This window comes from Trachemys scripta, chromosome 2, assembly GCF_013100865.1.
Source record: "Trachemys scripta elegans isolate TJP31775 chromosome 2, CAS_Tse_1.0, whole genome shotgun sequence".
In the NCBI taxonomy this organism is placed as follows: Eukaryota; Metazoa; Chordata; order Testudines; family Emydidae; genus Trachemys; species Trachemys scripta.
In genome coordinates this window covers 211,040,124-211,056,965 of record NC_048299.1, presented here as the reverse complement: position 1 = coordinate 211,056,965, position 16,842 = coordinate 211,040,124, and the positions used below count along the sequence as shown (strand labels likewise).

The window sequence follows — 16,842 nt, the reverse complement described above, 5'->3', positions numbered from 1 at the left end:
CCATATCCTTCCTAAAGTGTTGTGTCAAGAATTGGATGAAATACTCTAGCTGGAATCATACCAATGCCAAGTAGAGCTGGACATTTACCTTCTGTGTATTACATACAACACTCATTAGTCTTTTGTGCAGCTGCATTACATTGATGACTCATTCAGTTTGTGATCCACTATACCCCCCAGATCCTTTTCAGCAGTACTAACATCTAGCCAGTTATATCCCATTTTGTAATTGTGCATTTGATTTTACCTTCCTAAGTACACTTGTCTTTATTGAATTTAATCTTGTTGAATTCAGACCAATTCTCCAATTTGTCAAGGTAATTTTGCATACGAATTCTGTCCTCCAAAATGTTTGCAACTCCTCCCAGCTTGGTGTCATCTGCACATTTTATAAGCATACACTCTAATCCATTATTCAAATGATTAATGAAAATATTAAATAGTGCCAGACCCAGAACTGACCTCTGTGGGACCACAGTAGATATGCTTTCCCAACTTAAGAAAGTAAGAACATAAGGCCATACTGGGTCAGACTAAAGGTCCATCAAGCCTAGTATCCTGTCCTCTGACAGTGGCCAATGGCAGGTGCCCCAAAGGGAATGAATAGACAGGTTATCATCAAGTGATTCATGCCCTGTCACCCAATCCCAGCTTCTGGCAAACAGAGGCTAGGGACACCATTCCTGTCCATCCTGGCTAATAGCCATTGATTGACCTATCTTCCATGAATCTATCTAACTCCTTTTTGAACCCCGTTCTAGTATTGGCCTTCACAACGCCCTCTAGCAAGAAGTTCCAGAGGTTGACAGTGTGTTGTGTGAAAAAATACTTTCTTGTGTTTGCCTGCCACCTATTAATTTCATTTGGTGGCCCCTTGTTCTTGTATTATAAGAAGAAGTAAATAACACTTCCTTATTTATTTTCTCTATACCACTCATGATTTTATAGACCTCTATCATATCCCCCCTTAGTCGCCTCTTTTTCAAGCTGAAAAGTCCCAGTCTTATTAATCTCTACTCATATGGAAGCCGTTCTATACCCCTAATAATTTTTGTTGTCCTTTTCTGAACCTTTTCCAATTCCAATATATCTTTTTTGAGATGGGGCGACCACATCTGCACGCAGTATTCAAGGTGTGGGCATACCATAGATTTATATAGAGGCAATATGATATTTTCTGTCTCATTATCTATGCCTTTCCTGATGATTCCCAACATTCTGTTTGCTTTTTTGACTGCCGCTGCACACTGAGTGGATGATTTCAGAGAACTATCCACAATGACCCCAAAATCTCTTTCTTGAGTGGTAACAGCTAATATAGACCCCATCATTGTATATGTATAGTTAGGATTATGTTTTCCAATGTGCATTACTTTGCATTTATCAACACTGAATTTCATCTGCCATTTTGTTGCCATGTCACCCAGTATTGAGAGATCCTTTTGTAGCTCTTCCCAGTCTGCCTGGGACTTAACTATCTTGAGTAGTTTTGTATCATCTGCAAATTTTGCCACCTCACTGTTTACCCCTTTTTCCAGATCGTTTATGAATATGTTGAATAGGACTGGTCCCAGTACAGACTCCTGGAGGACACCACTATTTACCTCTCTCCATTCTGAAAACTGACCATTTATTCCTACTCTTTGTTTCCTATCTTTTAACCAGTTACCGATCTATGAGAGGACCTTCCCTCTTGTTCCATGACTGCTTATCTTGCCTAAGAGCCTTTGGTGAGGGACCTTGTCAAAGGCTTTCTGAAAATCTAAATACACTATATCCACTGGATTTCCTCTGTCCACATACTTGTTGACCCCCTCAAAGAATTCTAGTAGATTGGTGAGGTGTGATTTCCCTTTATAAAAAACATGTTGACTATTTCCCAACAAATTATGTTCATCTATGTGTCTGACCATTTTGTTCTTTACGATAGTTTCAACAAATTTGCCCAGTACTGAAGTGAGGCTTACTGGCCTGTAGTTGCCAGGGTCACCTCTGGAGACCTTTTTAAAAATTGGTATCACATTAGCTATCCTCCAGTCATTTGGTACAGAAGCTGATTTAAATGATAGGTTACAGATGACAGTTAGTAGTCCTGCAATTTCACATTTGAGTTCCTTCAGAACTCTTGGGTGAATACCATCAGGTCCTGGAGACTTATTACTGTTTAGTTTATCAATTTTTTCCAAAACCTCCTCTAATGACACCTCAAATTGGGACAGTTCCTCAGATCTGTCACCCAGAAAGAATGACTCAACTTAACAGTAAGCCATTGAGAACTACGCTTTGAGTACAGTCTTTCAACCAGTTGTGCACCCACCTACAATACAACTAAATCACATTCCCTTGTTTGCTTATGAGTATGTTAAAAGCCTTATTAAAATCCAGGTATATTACTACTGCTTCCCAACCCCCACTCTCCATCCATTAGGTCAGTTTTTCTATCAAATAAGGAAATTAAGTTGTTTTGGCATGATTTGTACTTGACAAATCCATGCTGACTATTCCTTATAACCTTATTATCCTCCAGGTAATTAATTGTTTAATAATTTGCTCCAGTATCTTTCTAGGTATTGAAGTTAGGATGACTGGTCTATAGTTCCTCAGGTCCTTCTTGTTCCCCTTTTTAAAGATAGGTACTATGTTCGCCCTTCTCCAGTCTTCTGGAACCTCTCCTGTCCTCCAGGAATTTTAAAAGATAATTGCTAATGGCTCCGAGGTTGCTTCAGCTAGTTCCTTACATACCCTAGGATGAATTTCATCAGGCCCTGCTGTCTGAAATACATCTAACTTATCTAAATATTCTTTTAACCTCTTCTCTCTCTATTTTGGCTTGCATTCCTTCCCCCTGGTTGTCAATATTAATTGTGTTGAGTATCTGGTGATCATTAACCCTTTTAGTGAAGACTGAAGCAAAATAGGCATTAAGCACCTCAGCTTTCTCGATGTTATCAGTTATTAGCTCTCCTTCCTCGCCAAGTAAAGGACATACACTTTCCTTCATTTTTCTCATGCTCCTAATGTATTTAAAGAACCCCTTTTTGTTGCTTTTTATGTCCCTTCCAGGTTTAACTCATTTTGTGACTTAGTCTTTATGATTTTGTCCCTACATACTTGTGCTGTTCTTTTGTACTCCATCAATTTGACCTTGTTTCCACTTTTTGTAGGACTCCTTTTTGATTTTCAGGTCATTAAAGAGCTCCTGATGGAGCCATATTGGCTTCTTACTAGTCTTCCTATTTTTCCTTGTAGTTGTGCCTTTAATATTGTCTCTTTGAGGAACTGCCAGCTCTCCTGAACTCCTTTTTCTCCTAGATTTTCTTCCTATGGAACCTTACCTTCTAGTTCTCTGAGTTTGTTAAAGTCCATTATCCTTATTCTGCTGCCCTCACTCCTTCCTTTCCTTAGAATCACGAAATCTATCGTTTCATGATCATGGTCACCCAAATTGCCTTTCACCTTCAGATTTGCTACCAATTCCTCCCTGTTGGTCAGAATCAAGTCTAAAATGACTATCCCCGTTACTTCCTCCACTTTCTAGAACAAACAATTGCCTTGATACATTCCAAGAATTGACTGGAAATTTTGTGTTTTGCTCTATTATTTTCCCAACAGATGTCTGGGTAGTTAAAGTCCCCCATTACTATCAGGTCTTGTGTTGTAGATATTTCTGTTATTTGTTTTAGAAATGCCTCATCCACCTTCTCTTCCATCTTCCTGCTTTGGTGGTCTATAGTAGGCTTCACCCATGACATCACCCCTATCTTTAACACTTATCTTTATCCAGAGACTCTCAACTGGACTGCCTCCCAACTTCTTCTGCATCTCAATTATATATATCCTTTATGTGTAACACAATCCTACTCCCTCTTTTCCCCGCCTGTCCTTTCTGAACAAGCTATACCCCTATACCAATATTCCAGTCATAAGACTTATCCCACTCTGTGATGCCAATTAAATCATAACTTAGCTTATGTACTAATACTTCCAGTGCTTCCTGTCTATTCCCCATGCTCCTTGCATTTGTGTAGAGACATCTAAAAATGTCCACAAACTTTTAAATGGAACTTTTCAACATTATCAGAACACTTTGTTTCAATTTTCATTTCAAAACAAGTTTTTACCAGAAGCAGCAGATTTCTATGAAACATTTTGCTTTCAACAAATCAGCATTTTCTGATGGAAAACATTTCTCATTAGTTCTACCCAGGAGACCTGAGTTCTGTTCCCAGCTCGGCCTGTTGGATGATCTTGGGCAAGCCACTTCAGCTCATACTGCCTCATTTTCCTCTTTTGTAAAGCATTTTGAGATCTACTGATAAAAACTGCTATTCAGGAACTAGATTTTATTCTATTATTATTATTACACGTCTTTCTCCTCCTCTCAGGACGCATTGTTAGGTGACAATCTAACCTCAAGAGTTATCTAAAACAGTTGCGTTCTGCTTATGCACAAGCTTCTAATAAACCTATGATGCCAAAGTTTGGGCAGGTTTTCAACTTTAGAATATTCACGCTCTCATGAACTAACTTGAGAATATTCACACTCATATGAATTATACTTGAATACTTGTGGTTCTCAGCCAACTCTAAATCATGTGGCATTCATAAATAGACTTTCCCAATCACAAAAAATCCCTGCCTTTAAAGTACACCTCTACCCCAATATAACGCTGTCCTCGGGAGCCAAAAAAATCTTAGCACGTGATAGGTGAAACTGTGTTATATCGGTGTATGGGGTATGCAGAGGCCAATCTAGCATTTGAAATATCCAGCTCTAATAAATTAAGTTTTGCCATTTTGACTATACAGCATATAATTATGTCAACTGATCCAGCAGTACAGTAATACTACCTCAGAAAATTGCTGTAGGACAAGATGATGATCTGACAAGGTAAAACACACTGGGTTCTGTTTTTAGTAATATACATGAAAATGAGCCACATTTGAAAATACAAAAATATTTTTAAATTAATTCTTAATTTTATATGAAACCCTAGAAAAGACAAGAGACACCCCATTCCCACTATTCTCTCAAAGTATACAGAACCACAACCTATTTGTTTATTTATATTCTTACAGATAGTTACATTTAATTACTCAGAAACTGTGCTCTGACTCCTGTTGACAGAATGCTCTCTCTCAAACACCAGGAGAAGCAGCCTGGATTGCTGGCAAAAGATGAAATGGGAAAGTACAGAATGCAGCTTTAATGTTTAATTCATTTGGCTCTTGGATTTTTATGCCAATTAAATCATCAAATGTGTCTGCTTGCGCATAGAGGGTGTGTGTATGGGTGAGGAGGCAGACTGGACAGCTGTAATTTTGGCAGCTTCAGGCTTGGTTGTTTGTGTGAAGATGTTACTTGAAGTGTTTTCCTTTCTACTTTGGATAATATATGGAAGTTCTTGTCAACCTGCTAAAGACTTCATTCTACTTTATTGCACTGCCAAGGCAGAATTACATTTTTGCATTCAGTGATGCAGAACCTAGAGAGAGCAAGCCTAGAGGTATGCCGGGGACCGTGGCTGAGTGAGGCGAAAATGTGCCAGGGGGAGGAGGGCTCAGACTTGCTTGTCCCCAGCCCCTGGCACCCTAACCCAGGCGGGGAGCGGAAGCCGCCTCCCCAGCCAGGCTCTCTCAGGCAGCTGCCAGCCCACCATGCTGCAGAGCAACGTCCCTGCAGCTGGAAGTGGCTGGTCCCACCTCTTCCACTCCCCTGACGGCGCCCAGCCCTGCCTCCGCTCTTCCTGCCCCATTCTACACTCTCCCCTGCCGATTTCTGCCCCCGCTTCTCCCCCTCCCTCCAGTACCTCCTGCATGCCACTGAACAGCTGATCCACAGCAAGCGGGAGGCCCGGGAGAGGAGTGATTGGCAGGGCCCGCCACCAGCTGGAGCACTGGAGGGTAGAGGCGAGGAGGGGCACAACGGTGGGTGCTGAGAACCCACTTTTTTTTTTCTGGAGCACTCATTGAGTTGGTGCCTATGCTGACTACTACTGACTGAATAGTTGAAGCAATAGCTGTGAAACTATATAATGTAGAGGGATTACACTGAGGACAAAATATAAAATAGAAACTATGCTAATTGGTCCATTATTAAATATATATATAGATAAAATGTGACTAGAGTTAATTAAACAGACACCATTTTACCTGCCCAATTAAAACTTTGATTCTGCCATCTGCAGGAATCTTCTTGAAAACACAAAAATAGTTTTTTTCCAGATTGTCCGTGTCATTCAGGACTATAATACATTCAGGATGAATACAGGACTATAAATTTTTGAAAAATTGTTTGTGAAATTCTTGGAACTGCAAGCTTTTCTCTATCTTTTGTCTCAGCTGAAGCAAGAGGACTACTGAGTAAAACTATCTATCCAGAATCTATTTTACATCTGTCTCTATAATCTGTAAAACCAGGGCTGTTAAATACAGTGCAACAGAAAAGCTGCAATTCAGTGAAAATAAGAATGATACAATATCTTCAGTGGTGGACTATTAACGTGTATATTATTTATTAAATAGACTAAGAGCTCCTTAATATTGACTCTTTAAAAATGCAACTTATTTCTTCAAGTATTAGGTCCTGACTCAAAGACCATTGAGGTCAAAGCTGTTCCATGAAATAAACAGTTTCCCATAAAACCGTAAACAGATGAATTATAAATTATGTAGAAATGCAAGGGACAGTTCAAGTATATGATAATTACTTGCAAAGATTAAATAAAAAAGCCATTTAATTGGGCTGCAAAGAAGGCTCGGAGGGTAAAAGTGAAAACTATGTGTCTCGTTTGCTCCCCACCACCCCTGAAGCTGTAAGAGCCCTAAATTATACTGCAGCTCATTTAGTCCCAGGGAAGATGGAGCAGAGTAAGTTTCTCAGGACAAAACAGCAGAGATAACCTTGGGAAAGAATTTACGCATCTCTTCAGAAGAGATACACCAGTGTGAAAATTATGGCGATGAGGGAATTCAAGGGAATAGGATAAGAGGAAGGGGAGATATATGAAGTAATCAGTCAACAAAAATGGAAATTCATATGCTCATATTTCTCTCTTTCACACACCCCGCCCCGTAAAATTTAAACGGCCAAAACAATGCATAATAAATAGAGCCATGCAAATCTGCGGATATCTGTGGACCATATTTATGGATCGCGGATGGATGGGGATCCAAATTTTGTATCCACGCAGGACTCTAATAATAAGGTCAAGCTATAATCAGTGCCAGGAGAAATCCAGGGGCACAGAATTCCCACAAAAATCAAGATCAACAAATCTTATCCAACACCCTAGAAAATAGGGAAAGCTGTTTTCCAAACTAAACCATAATTTAAAGCAAAATTATTAAATATTTTTGTTCCTGTTTTATGCAAAAGTAGTCTGGACAGCATATGATTGGTTTTATCATGTGAGCAGCCAAGCTCTTTAGCTCTTCCAAGCCAACCTATTGAGCTGACATCATCTGAGTGGGGTGACAGCTCAGCTTCCGAGGACAGATATTTCAGGGAAAGCAATTATGGACAGTCACTTATCAAATATAATTAAAAAAACTACAGAACCAAATTATATGATTTACAGATTACAGTAGTTTTGTTATATACCTGATGTATCAAAATAATTAAAATTAATAATTTAACAGTTTGAATTTCCTAGGAATTTGCCATTTTGGCTCCCAAGAAAATGATATACATTTTCTGTTGGATTTCTATTTCTGCCTGTAACACTTCATAGAAAAAAAATCTTTTTATAGAAATGCAAACTTTTTTTTGTTGCATTTTTTAGTTAAAAGATAGTTAATGATAAACTCTCAATTTGTCCCTGCTGGTTACTAATTTTAAAATGAGACAATATTTTAATCCACACTAACGTCTATTTGTCTAATTTGGGCCTGAATTTGCATGGCACTGAGCGCCTCTTGGAGGGTGCTGAATGCCTTCAACTTCCATTATATTCAGTGGAGCAATGGTCAATTCTATACTTCTATACTTCCCAGATTCAGGCCATATTTGTATTTTCTTCTCAAGTTACAAAAAAGTCTTGAACATTTCTTTTTTAAGTCAGTAGTTTTTCAACCTGGCTTCCCTTCCTTTGCTCCTCCTTCCTGCAGTAGAAGTCTCCAAGCATGGGTACTTCAAACTCAGCAAGCAGTTGAATGCCATTCCAAAGCCAATGTCTCAAACTAGGAGGCAGAGTGGGGCTTCCGGGGGCTTCACAGCACATGCATACATGTCTTGATGTTAGTCAGTCCTAAAGAGATCATATTTCTTCATGTGGTGATAATTTCTGAAGCCACTCAAGTTCTATTTTTGAGAATATAAAAGACTATAGATGAAAGACTGCCTCTTTGCCCCACCTATGGACATATGGAAGAGGCTGTCTGAATTTGAAATGTTCTGTGCTCTTTAATAAATTATTTAAGCTGTTTTGAGTGATTGAACATGCCATTATTCTCTCTCATAGGAAGGCCAAAACATAATACCAAGAATACTTGCTTGTAAAAAAACAAGCAAAAAAGAGAAAGTTATTTACCTTATAGAAAAAATGGTTACCTAGCTTTTTGTAACTGTTGTTCTTCGAGATGTGTTGCTCATGTCCATTCCATTCTAGGTGTGTGCGCACCCACCTGCACAGTTGTCGGAGATTTTGGCCTTAGCGGTATCTGTAGGGGTGGCTGTGGCGCCCTCTAGAGTGCTGCGCTCAGGTGCCGCCGGCCCTATGCCCTCTCAGTTCCTTCTTGCCGGCAACTCCAACAGAGGAGTAGGAGGGCAGGTAATGGAATGGACATGAGCAACACATCTCTAACATCAACAGTTACGAAAAGCTAGGTAACCGTTTTTCTTCTTTCAGTGCTTGCTCATGTTGATTCCATTCTAGGTGACTCACAAGCAGTGTCTATGGAGGTGGGCTCGGAGTTCACAGCTTTGCAGCTTGCAGTACTGCTCTACCAAAGCTAGCATTGTCCCAGCCTGCTGGGTAAGCGTGTAGTGAGACGTAACAGTATGGACCGATGGCCAAGTGGCCGCCCTACAGATGTCCTGGATAGGCACTTAGGCCAGAAAGGCTGCTGAACAGGCCTGCACGTAGAGTGGGCAGTGATGATAACCGGGGACGGCACCTTGGCTTGATCATAGCAGAAGCGAATGCAGGCTTTCCAAGAAGAAATTCTTTGAGTGAATATAGGGTGACCTTTCATCCTGTTGGCCACAGCAACGAATAATTGCCTTGACTTACGGAATGGCTTGGTCCTTTCAATGTAGAAGGCCAGAGCCCACCTGACATCCAGGGCATGTACCTGTGCTCCTCCTCCAACTTATGCGGCTTCAGAAAGAAGACCGGTAAGTAAACATCTTGGCTCGACTGAAACTGAGATACTACCTTGGGAAGGAAGGCCAAGTGCGGTCTTAGCTAGACCTTGTCCTTGAAGAAGACCGTGTAAGGTGGGCTCCAAGGTGAGCGTCCAAATCTCGGATACCTAGCAGGTTGACGTCACCATGACCAGGAATGCAACCTTCCAGGAGAGAAGGAGACAGCAGGAAGCCAGAAGTTTGAAGGGGGAACTCGTGAGCTATGATAGCATCAGATTCAGGTTCCACGGAGAACAGGATCCCCGATATCTGGGTAGAGGCACTCCAGCCCCTTAAGGAATCTGGCTGTGATATCCTGAGAGAAAACCGACTGCCCTCAAGCCACGGGTGGAAGGCTGAGATGGCCGCTAGATGGACCTTGAACGATGAGAGCGACAAGCCCTGGAGCTTGAGATGCAGGAGGTAGCCTAGAATAAGTTGCAACAAAGCTCACTCGGGACGGACATCCTTATCCGCCCTCCAGCAGGTGGACTGCTTCCATTTGGCCAGGTAGATTGCTCTGGTGGAGGCTTTCTACTTCCCAACAGGACTTGCTGGACCTTGGCCAAGCACTGCCACTCCTGTGAGTTTAGCCACACAGCAATTAAGCTGTCAGATGTAGTGCCGACAGGTTCAGGTGCAGAAGACTGCCGTGGTTCTGGAACAACAGGTCCACCCTGAACGGCAGCTGGAACGGGGTCGCCACAGAGAGGTACAGCAGAGTGCTGAACCAGTGTTGGCACAGCCAGACTGGCACTATGAGGATGACCTTCACCCTGTCCTGTTTGATCTTCATGAGGACCCAGCGCAGCAACAGCACGGGAGGGAAGGCGTACATCAGAGCCCCCGACCATGGGAGCAGGAAGGCATCTGACAGGGATCCTCTATCCAGGCCCTGAAACGAGCAGAAAACATGACATTTTCTGTTCTGCCTGGATGCGAATAGGTCCACCTGGGTACATCCCCACTTGTGGAAGATAGAACTGACCACCTCTGGATGAAGGGACCACTTGTTGCAAGACGAGAATGTCCTGCTGAGGCAATCTGCCCAAGCATTCTTGGCCCCTGGGCAGTGAGCAGCTACGAGATGGATGTCATGCTGCAGACAAGTATCGGGGGTAGCCGTGTTAGTCTGCAGCATAAACAACAAGGAGTCTGGTGGCACCTTAAAGACTAACAGATCTATTTGGGCATAAGCTTTTGTGGGTAAAAACCCACTCAGATGCATCTGAAGAAGTGAGGTTTTTACCCATGAAAGCTTATGCCCAAATAAATCTGTTAGTCTTTAAGGTGCCACGAGACTCCTTGTTGTTTATGCTGCAGACAGAAGTTCCAGAGCCAGAGGACTTCTAGGCAGAGGGCAGACGACCTGGCTCTGCCCTGCCAGTTGATATAGAAGACAGAGGCCGTGTTGTCCTTCAGGACCTGAACCACCATGCCTTGAATGTGGGGCAGAAAGGCTCCGCAGGCTAGACAAACCACCCTGAGTTTCCTGACATTGATGTGCAGAGATCGATCATAACTGGACCAATGATCTTACATACGGAGATCGCCCAGGGAGGCTCCCCATCTTAAGTCCGAAGCATCAGAAGCAAGAGTCACAACAAGACAGGGGCTGCAAAGGGACTCCTTCCAGTACCGACGTGAGATCTTGCCACCAGGTGAGAGACGACAGTAGGCTGTTTTTTGAGATGTGGTGTCCCTATCTCTATTCCACTGTGGGGGTACATGCACCCAGAGAATTTTCAAAGCAGCGTCCGCTGCTCCACACATACGCCCTGGTTCACCTCACGCCTCCAACCGGAGAGATAAAAGGTGGGGGCAGACTGACTGCTTCTCCAGTTCCTTCTCCACTGCAAAATAGGGAAGATCCAAAGCATAGGGGAAGGAGGACAGATAATGAAATACAGATGGGGACCACACTACTGTAAGTAACTTTCTCTTCTTCTTCCAGTGCTGGTTCCACTGTGGGTGACTGACAAACAGTACTCAAATAGGAGGAGAGTCCCGTCATAAATGGCAGAGCCAAATGAGGGACTGCTATTCCAAAAGATGCATCAGCAGAGTAATCCTGTACCAAGGGATAGTGTCTAGAAAACATGTGGACTGAGCTCCAAGTAGCTGCCTTACAAATATCAAGAAGCGATACATCTTGAAGCAATGCCATAGACATTGCTTGTGCTCTTGTGGAATGAGCTCTTACCCTATGAGGAGGGGGAAGATCAGACATCTGATAGCAGAGCAAAATACAGATATCAAAATATATTTTTACAGATGTCATAAACATACAGCTAAGGGTAGCATAAAATCCCTTTTTACCCTGTAAAGCAGGGGTAGGCAACCTATGGCACGTATGCCAAAGACGGCACGCAAGTTGATTTTCAGTGGCACTCACGCTGCCCGGGTCCTGGCCACCGGTCCGGGGGGCTCTGCATTTTAATTTAATTTTAAATGAAACTTCTACACATTTTGAAACCTTATTTACTTTACATACAACAATAGTTTAGTTATGTATTATAGACTTCTAGAAAGAGACCTTCTAAAAAGGTTAAACTGTATTACTGGCACGCGAAACCTTAAATTAGAGTGAATAAATGAAGACTCGGCACACCACTTCTGAAAGGTTGCCGACCCCTGCTGTAAAGGGTTAATTCCTCTTTTACCTGTAAAGGGTTAAGAAGCTCAGATAACCTGGGTGATACCTGACCAAAAGGACCAATAAGGAGAGAAGATACTTTCAAATCTGTTGGGGAAGATTTTGGTCTGTGTCTCTCGGAGCCAGCCAAGAAACCAGGCAGGGAAGTTACATCTTCTTATGTACATCTGAACTAAGCATCTAGTATTGCAGAAATAGTAAGTAATAGCAGAAAAGAAATATGTTCGATTACCTTTTGTTTTAGCTTGTGAATTTTCCCTGTGCTAAGAGGGAGGTTTATTCCTGTTTTTGTAACTTTCAGGTTTTGCCTAGAGGGGAAATCCTCTGTGTTCTTGAGTCTTTTGTTATTATGTAAAGTACTTACCATCCTGATTTTACAGAGGTGATTCTTTTACCTTTTCTTTAATTAAAATTCTTCTTTTAAGAACCTGATTGATTTTTCATTGTTCTTAAGATCCAAGGGTTTGGGCCTGTGTTCACCTGTACCAATTGGTGAGGATATTATTCTCAAGCCTCCCCAGGAAAGGAAGTGTAGGGGTTTGGGGGGATAGTTGGGGAAGGTAGGTCTCCAAGTGGCCTTCCCTAAATGTTTGTTTAAATCACTTGGTGGTGGCAGCTATACTAAGGCTAGAAAGGAATTTGTGCCTTGGGAAGTTTTTAACCTAAGCTGGTAAAAATAAGCTTAGGGGGTCTTTCATGTGGGTCCCAACATCTGTATCCCAGAGTTCAAAGTGGGGAAGGAACCCTGACAACAGATAAGAAAGTCAAAGCTTTGGACACTGGCGGTTCCGACCTAGACTACGAGGTGAGTCAGAAATGGAGAGGTGGTCGGTCTGCCCTGCCTTTTATCACCTTGGTCAGAGACAAGGCACATGTGTGGACCAACAGACACTGCTTTCAAAATTCTCTGGCTCTGGCACACTGAGTGCACATTTACCCACGTGAATACACGTAGGGACCAGCAACTCAAAGAAGGAGCAAATTTACATTTGGTTTTGTTTTCAACACTGCAACAAGTTCAGACATTTGGCTAGTAAAAGAGGATACAAACAGAAATGTGGCCCTTTGCCATTCCTCTATAGGCCTAAAATAATAATGTATAGTATTAACTCTTAAGTAGCAATTAAGTAAAAGACAGCTAGACTAGGATAGAATGAATAAGCAAGTGAAGCTCAAACGCTTACAGATTTTCATATTCTTAGGACTTGTCTACACAATGTATTAGCGCACTCCAGCTAGGGTGTAAATTCTAGTACGGACCAGCATGTTGCACACTAACTATCCATATGGTCCCTGGTAGTGCGGACTACAAGTTCCCTAGTGCACAGTGACTTAGTGCCACGACTATGTCAATGTGCAGTCCCTTCAAAACTGCACTACCCCTTTCAACTGCATAAAGTTTATACCTCTTGTCCTTGTCTTAAGGACTTTCACAACTCTGCCCCTCCACTAGTTTTCTGTTCCTGTGTCAGATTGAATTTCTGCCCTGCCACAGACCTGCTCACCCAAAAAAAGTTTGGGTTATAACTCTGGAGTAAATTGGAAGTTCCCACAACCCCAAAACACACATCCTGAAGTCTTTGTTATTTCTGTCCTCTGTCTCAAAGACATAGAGCTTGCATAAATAGTTATGACTATCTAATCCTTTTTTCTATTAGAAATGCTAAATATGCAACATAGCAATGTATTAAGCCTCTTGTAATGATTGCAGAAAAAGAAAATAAAAACAACCCTCAGATAAATAAAATGTATACTGTACAAAGCTTCAGCGTTTTCATTCTTAAAATCTACAGCACACAATCCCCTAATACCATATGTATCCCCTGCTATAAAGAACAGATTCTTCACAACATCATCCAGTCCAACGTAGCTGTTGCCTTCCACATCATGCAAGCCCCTTAGAAATTGCAGATGCTTCCTCTGCAACAGGCAGACCTAGTCAGTACAAAGTTCAGCTGCCAAAGACTCCCCCTTGCTCCAGTGACATTTCCGGTTTGCAAGATACAGAGCTGAATGAGGAGGAAAAGATGTGTATAAATGACCTCACAGAATCTTGTACTCAGTTACTTCAGATTCTTGGGACTACCTATTCCACCCACCAAGAGATAAGTAGTCCAAGGAATTATGAAATCTTCACAACCACATGTACATAGATGGGCCAGATGACTATAAAAACACAAACCCAAGAACAAAAGGAAATACATTAGATTGTTAGGGGGAGGTTCTTGCCCTCCCCCAATCACTAGAGTGCCTTCATGTATCCCTCAGACCTAAAAGATTGGTATTGTGTTGGTTAAAAAACTCCTCATCCCAGTCTCCATTACATTTGGGGGCGAGGAGCCTGTCAAATCATCGTTGTGGACAAATGTTGGAGGAACTCTGTCTCTTCTCTCTCATTACACCTTTTACTAACAGGGCAAGCAGGTTATCTTAGTCTTGTTCTCTCTCTCTGACTGAAATGGAGGTACTGGGGTAGACACCCCAAACTGGTGGTATGTTCTATAATTAGATTACAACAACCCAGTAACAAATGTGAATTCCTATCTCACTATACCAGTCTTACCATGGAGTCACAAACAGTCCCCTTGGGCTCCCCAGTCTATCTTGCCACACAGGCAAGCTGGATTTAGTGATAAATGATCACTTACACCAAAAATCACAAAATATTCAGGTTGCTCCCAGTCCCAAGAGACCAGCCACTTACCCCAGATCAATTTGTCTTTGGCATGAGATCTAAGGTACAATGCCTACAGCCAAATCTGTAATAAATTAACTAAAGGTTTATTAACTAGGAAAAAGAAGTAAGTGAGTTATTTACAGGCTAAAGCAGGCAAACATATATACACAAATGAGTTTAAGTCTGTGATTGAAAAGGTGACAGATGTAGTAATCTGTCAACACCGGACATCTTTTTAGGGCTTAACTGAGGACAACCCTGGGGATCTCTGCTTTTTGTTTCTTAGCTCCTGCCCTTGTGAGATTCCAAACAGCAAAGAGAATAAAAAATCTTCATGCTAGTAATTTTTGTTTCCCTCTTCCAACATTCAAGTGGATGGCACAAGGCCTTCTGCACATACTTCTCCATGGGTGGACATGGTCAACAAAGCTTTTGTCTTACAATGGCCTACTTAATGTTTGATAGTCTTCTTGGATGGGTAGGGGGGACTGACTCTTCCTGTCTGAGTTCACAATTTCAGAGCAGGCATTTTTACAATCAGAACACAAACTTTATAGCATGGAATATAGACATTACAAGTGAGATTAATGTATGAGGCAATTTACAAGCATTTCATAGAGTCTAAACACTAAATCCATTTTTAGAAGACTAATACCTAGTTTGAACAAAACTAACATATAGGTAAGCTGGTTTCGTTTCCAGCTACGAGTTTGTCAGTTCTTAGCTAACGCCTACAACTTTGGCCAGAGCTGGCACTTTGTTTATCAACATTACACTGAGACCAGCAAGAGATTCTTAGCTTGAATCCCAATAAGATGAAAGCTAAAAGTGTTACAGTTAGCAGCACAAGAAAAATATTACACTCTTAGATTACAGGCAGTTACATTAAGGTTGCTTAACTGTCAAAGCAAAATTTTAACCATTTGGGCTGAAATTTTCCATACTGGGCATCTGACCTAGGTTGAATTTTTTTTTTTTAAATTTCAGCTAAAACAAGTCAGCTATTTTTGAGAACCAGATTACATTAGGGAAATATATGTAAAAATAAAAAAATAAAAAAAAAATCACAGCCATGTTGCTGAGAAGCTCTAGCACTTCCACCCTTTGCAAGACAACTTGAAATTTTGTAGTGGGGTTGCTCTGATGTAAGAGATGTGCCCTTTGTTGTCCCTGTGAAAATTCACCCAAATTCAGCCAATTTATGAGCCTCTGAAAAAAAATCACAGTTTATACACGCTCAGTAGAGTCTTAAGAGTTTGGCAGCTACATTCTTTGAAGATTCAGAGAGGCATGTGATCATGTAATTGGAGACTGTATCATAAACTGCATACATGCAAGGGATAAATTAAAATTTCCTATGCAATCTTAATTCTGGCATTTCCTAACATTTAAGCCCCTAGATAGACAGAAAATTTTCACCTTTTGAACTCAAGTACTGCTAATGTGCTAGATAAGAGATGCCGTTCTGCAGAATATCAATGGTGCACATGCCGCAACTCAGAGCCACTGCTATATAGAATACAAACTTGCACCATCTTACGATATGCAAGGCAATGTAAAGTATTTTTCTAATGAATAGCTGTAATAGTAACAAATACGTACTTTCATATAACTTACCTACATACATGGGTTCTCACCTGAAGAGGTTTTATACTCCGAAACACATTGATGTTTCCAAAAGCTAATGGCAGACCTCTCTCTGTTCTGCAGCCGATTTAACCTCTCTGCTAGCCCTCCCCTGCAGAGAATAAAGAAATGCTCAATTAAACCAAGAATTAGTGTTCAGTTTTGCCAAGTGACAAGTCATAGGACACATGAAATATTTATTCTGTGACCCTCAGAGACAGAGACATACTGTAAAATTACACTCTAGACAATTCAGATTGGGCTACAATCCCAATAAAATGTGATCTTAGTACAATAAACAAGACACAGAAATGTTCATCATCCTGGTATTCAAAATTTCAAGTCCCTCAGTCCCCCACCAATATGAGTTTAAAGAAGTATTTCCATCCTCCCTCTGCACCTCCACTTTTTTTTTTTTAAATTAGAAAACAGACACAAATATAGGACAATTTTGAAAAGGCCCACATGTGTCAAGAGCAATGCCCCGCCCAGAATATCACCTTATCCATAACTTTCACCTGGGGTTCACTTTAGAGC

The 16,842-nt window shown here is 41.4% G+C and overlaps 1 protein-coding gene across 2 annotated transcripts in view; it reads right to left on the bottom strand.

Moving 5' to 3' along the window:
* The window catches only part of SPIDR (scaffold protein involved in DNA repair), a 317,639-nt gene that overhangs the window by 187,560 nt on the left and 113,237 nt on the right, over positions 1-16,842 (bottom strand). For both annotated transcript variants that reach the window (XM_034762891.1, XM_034762893.1), the window contains exon 7: positions 16,317-16,417. In XM_034762891.1, coding sequence (XP_034618782.1) covers positions 16,317-16,417 — 101 coding nt within the window. The remainder of the gene's footprint in view (positions 1-16,316; positions 16,418-16,842) is intronic.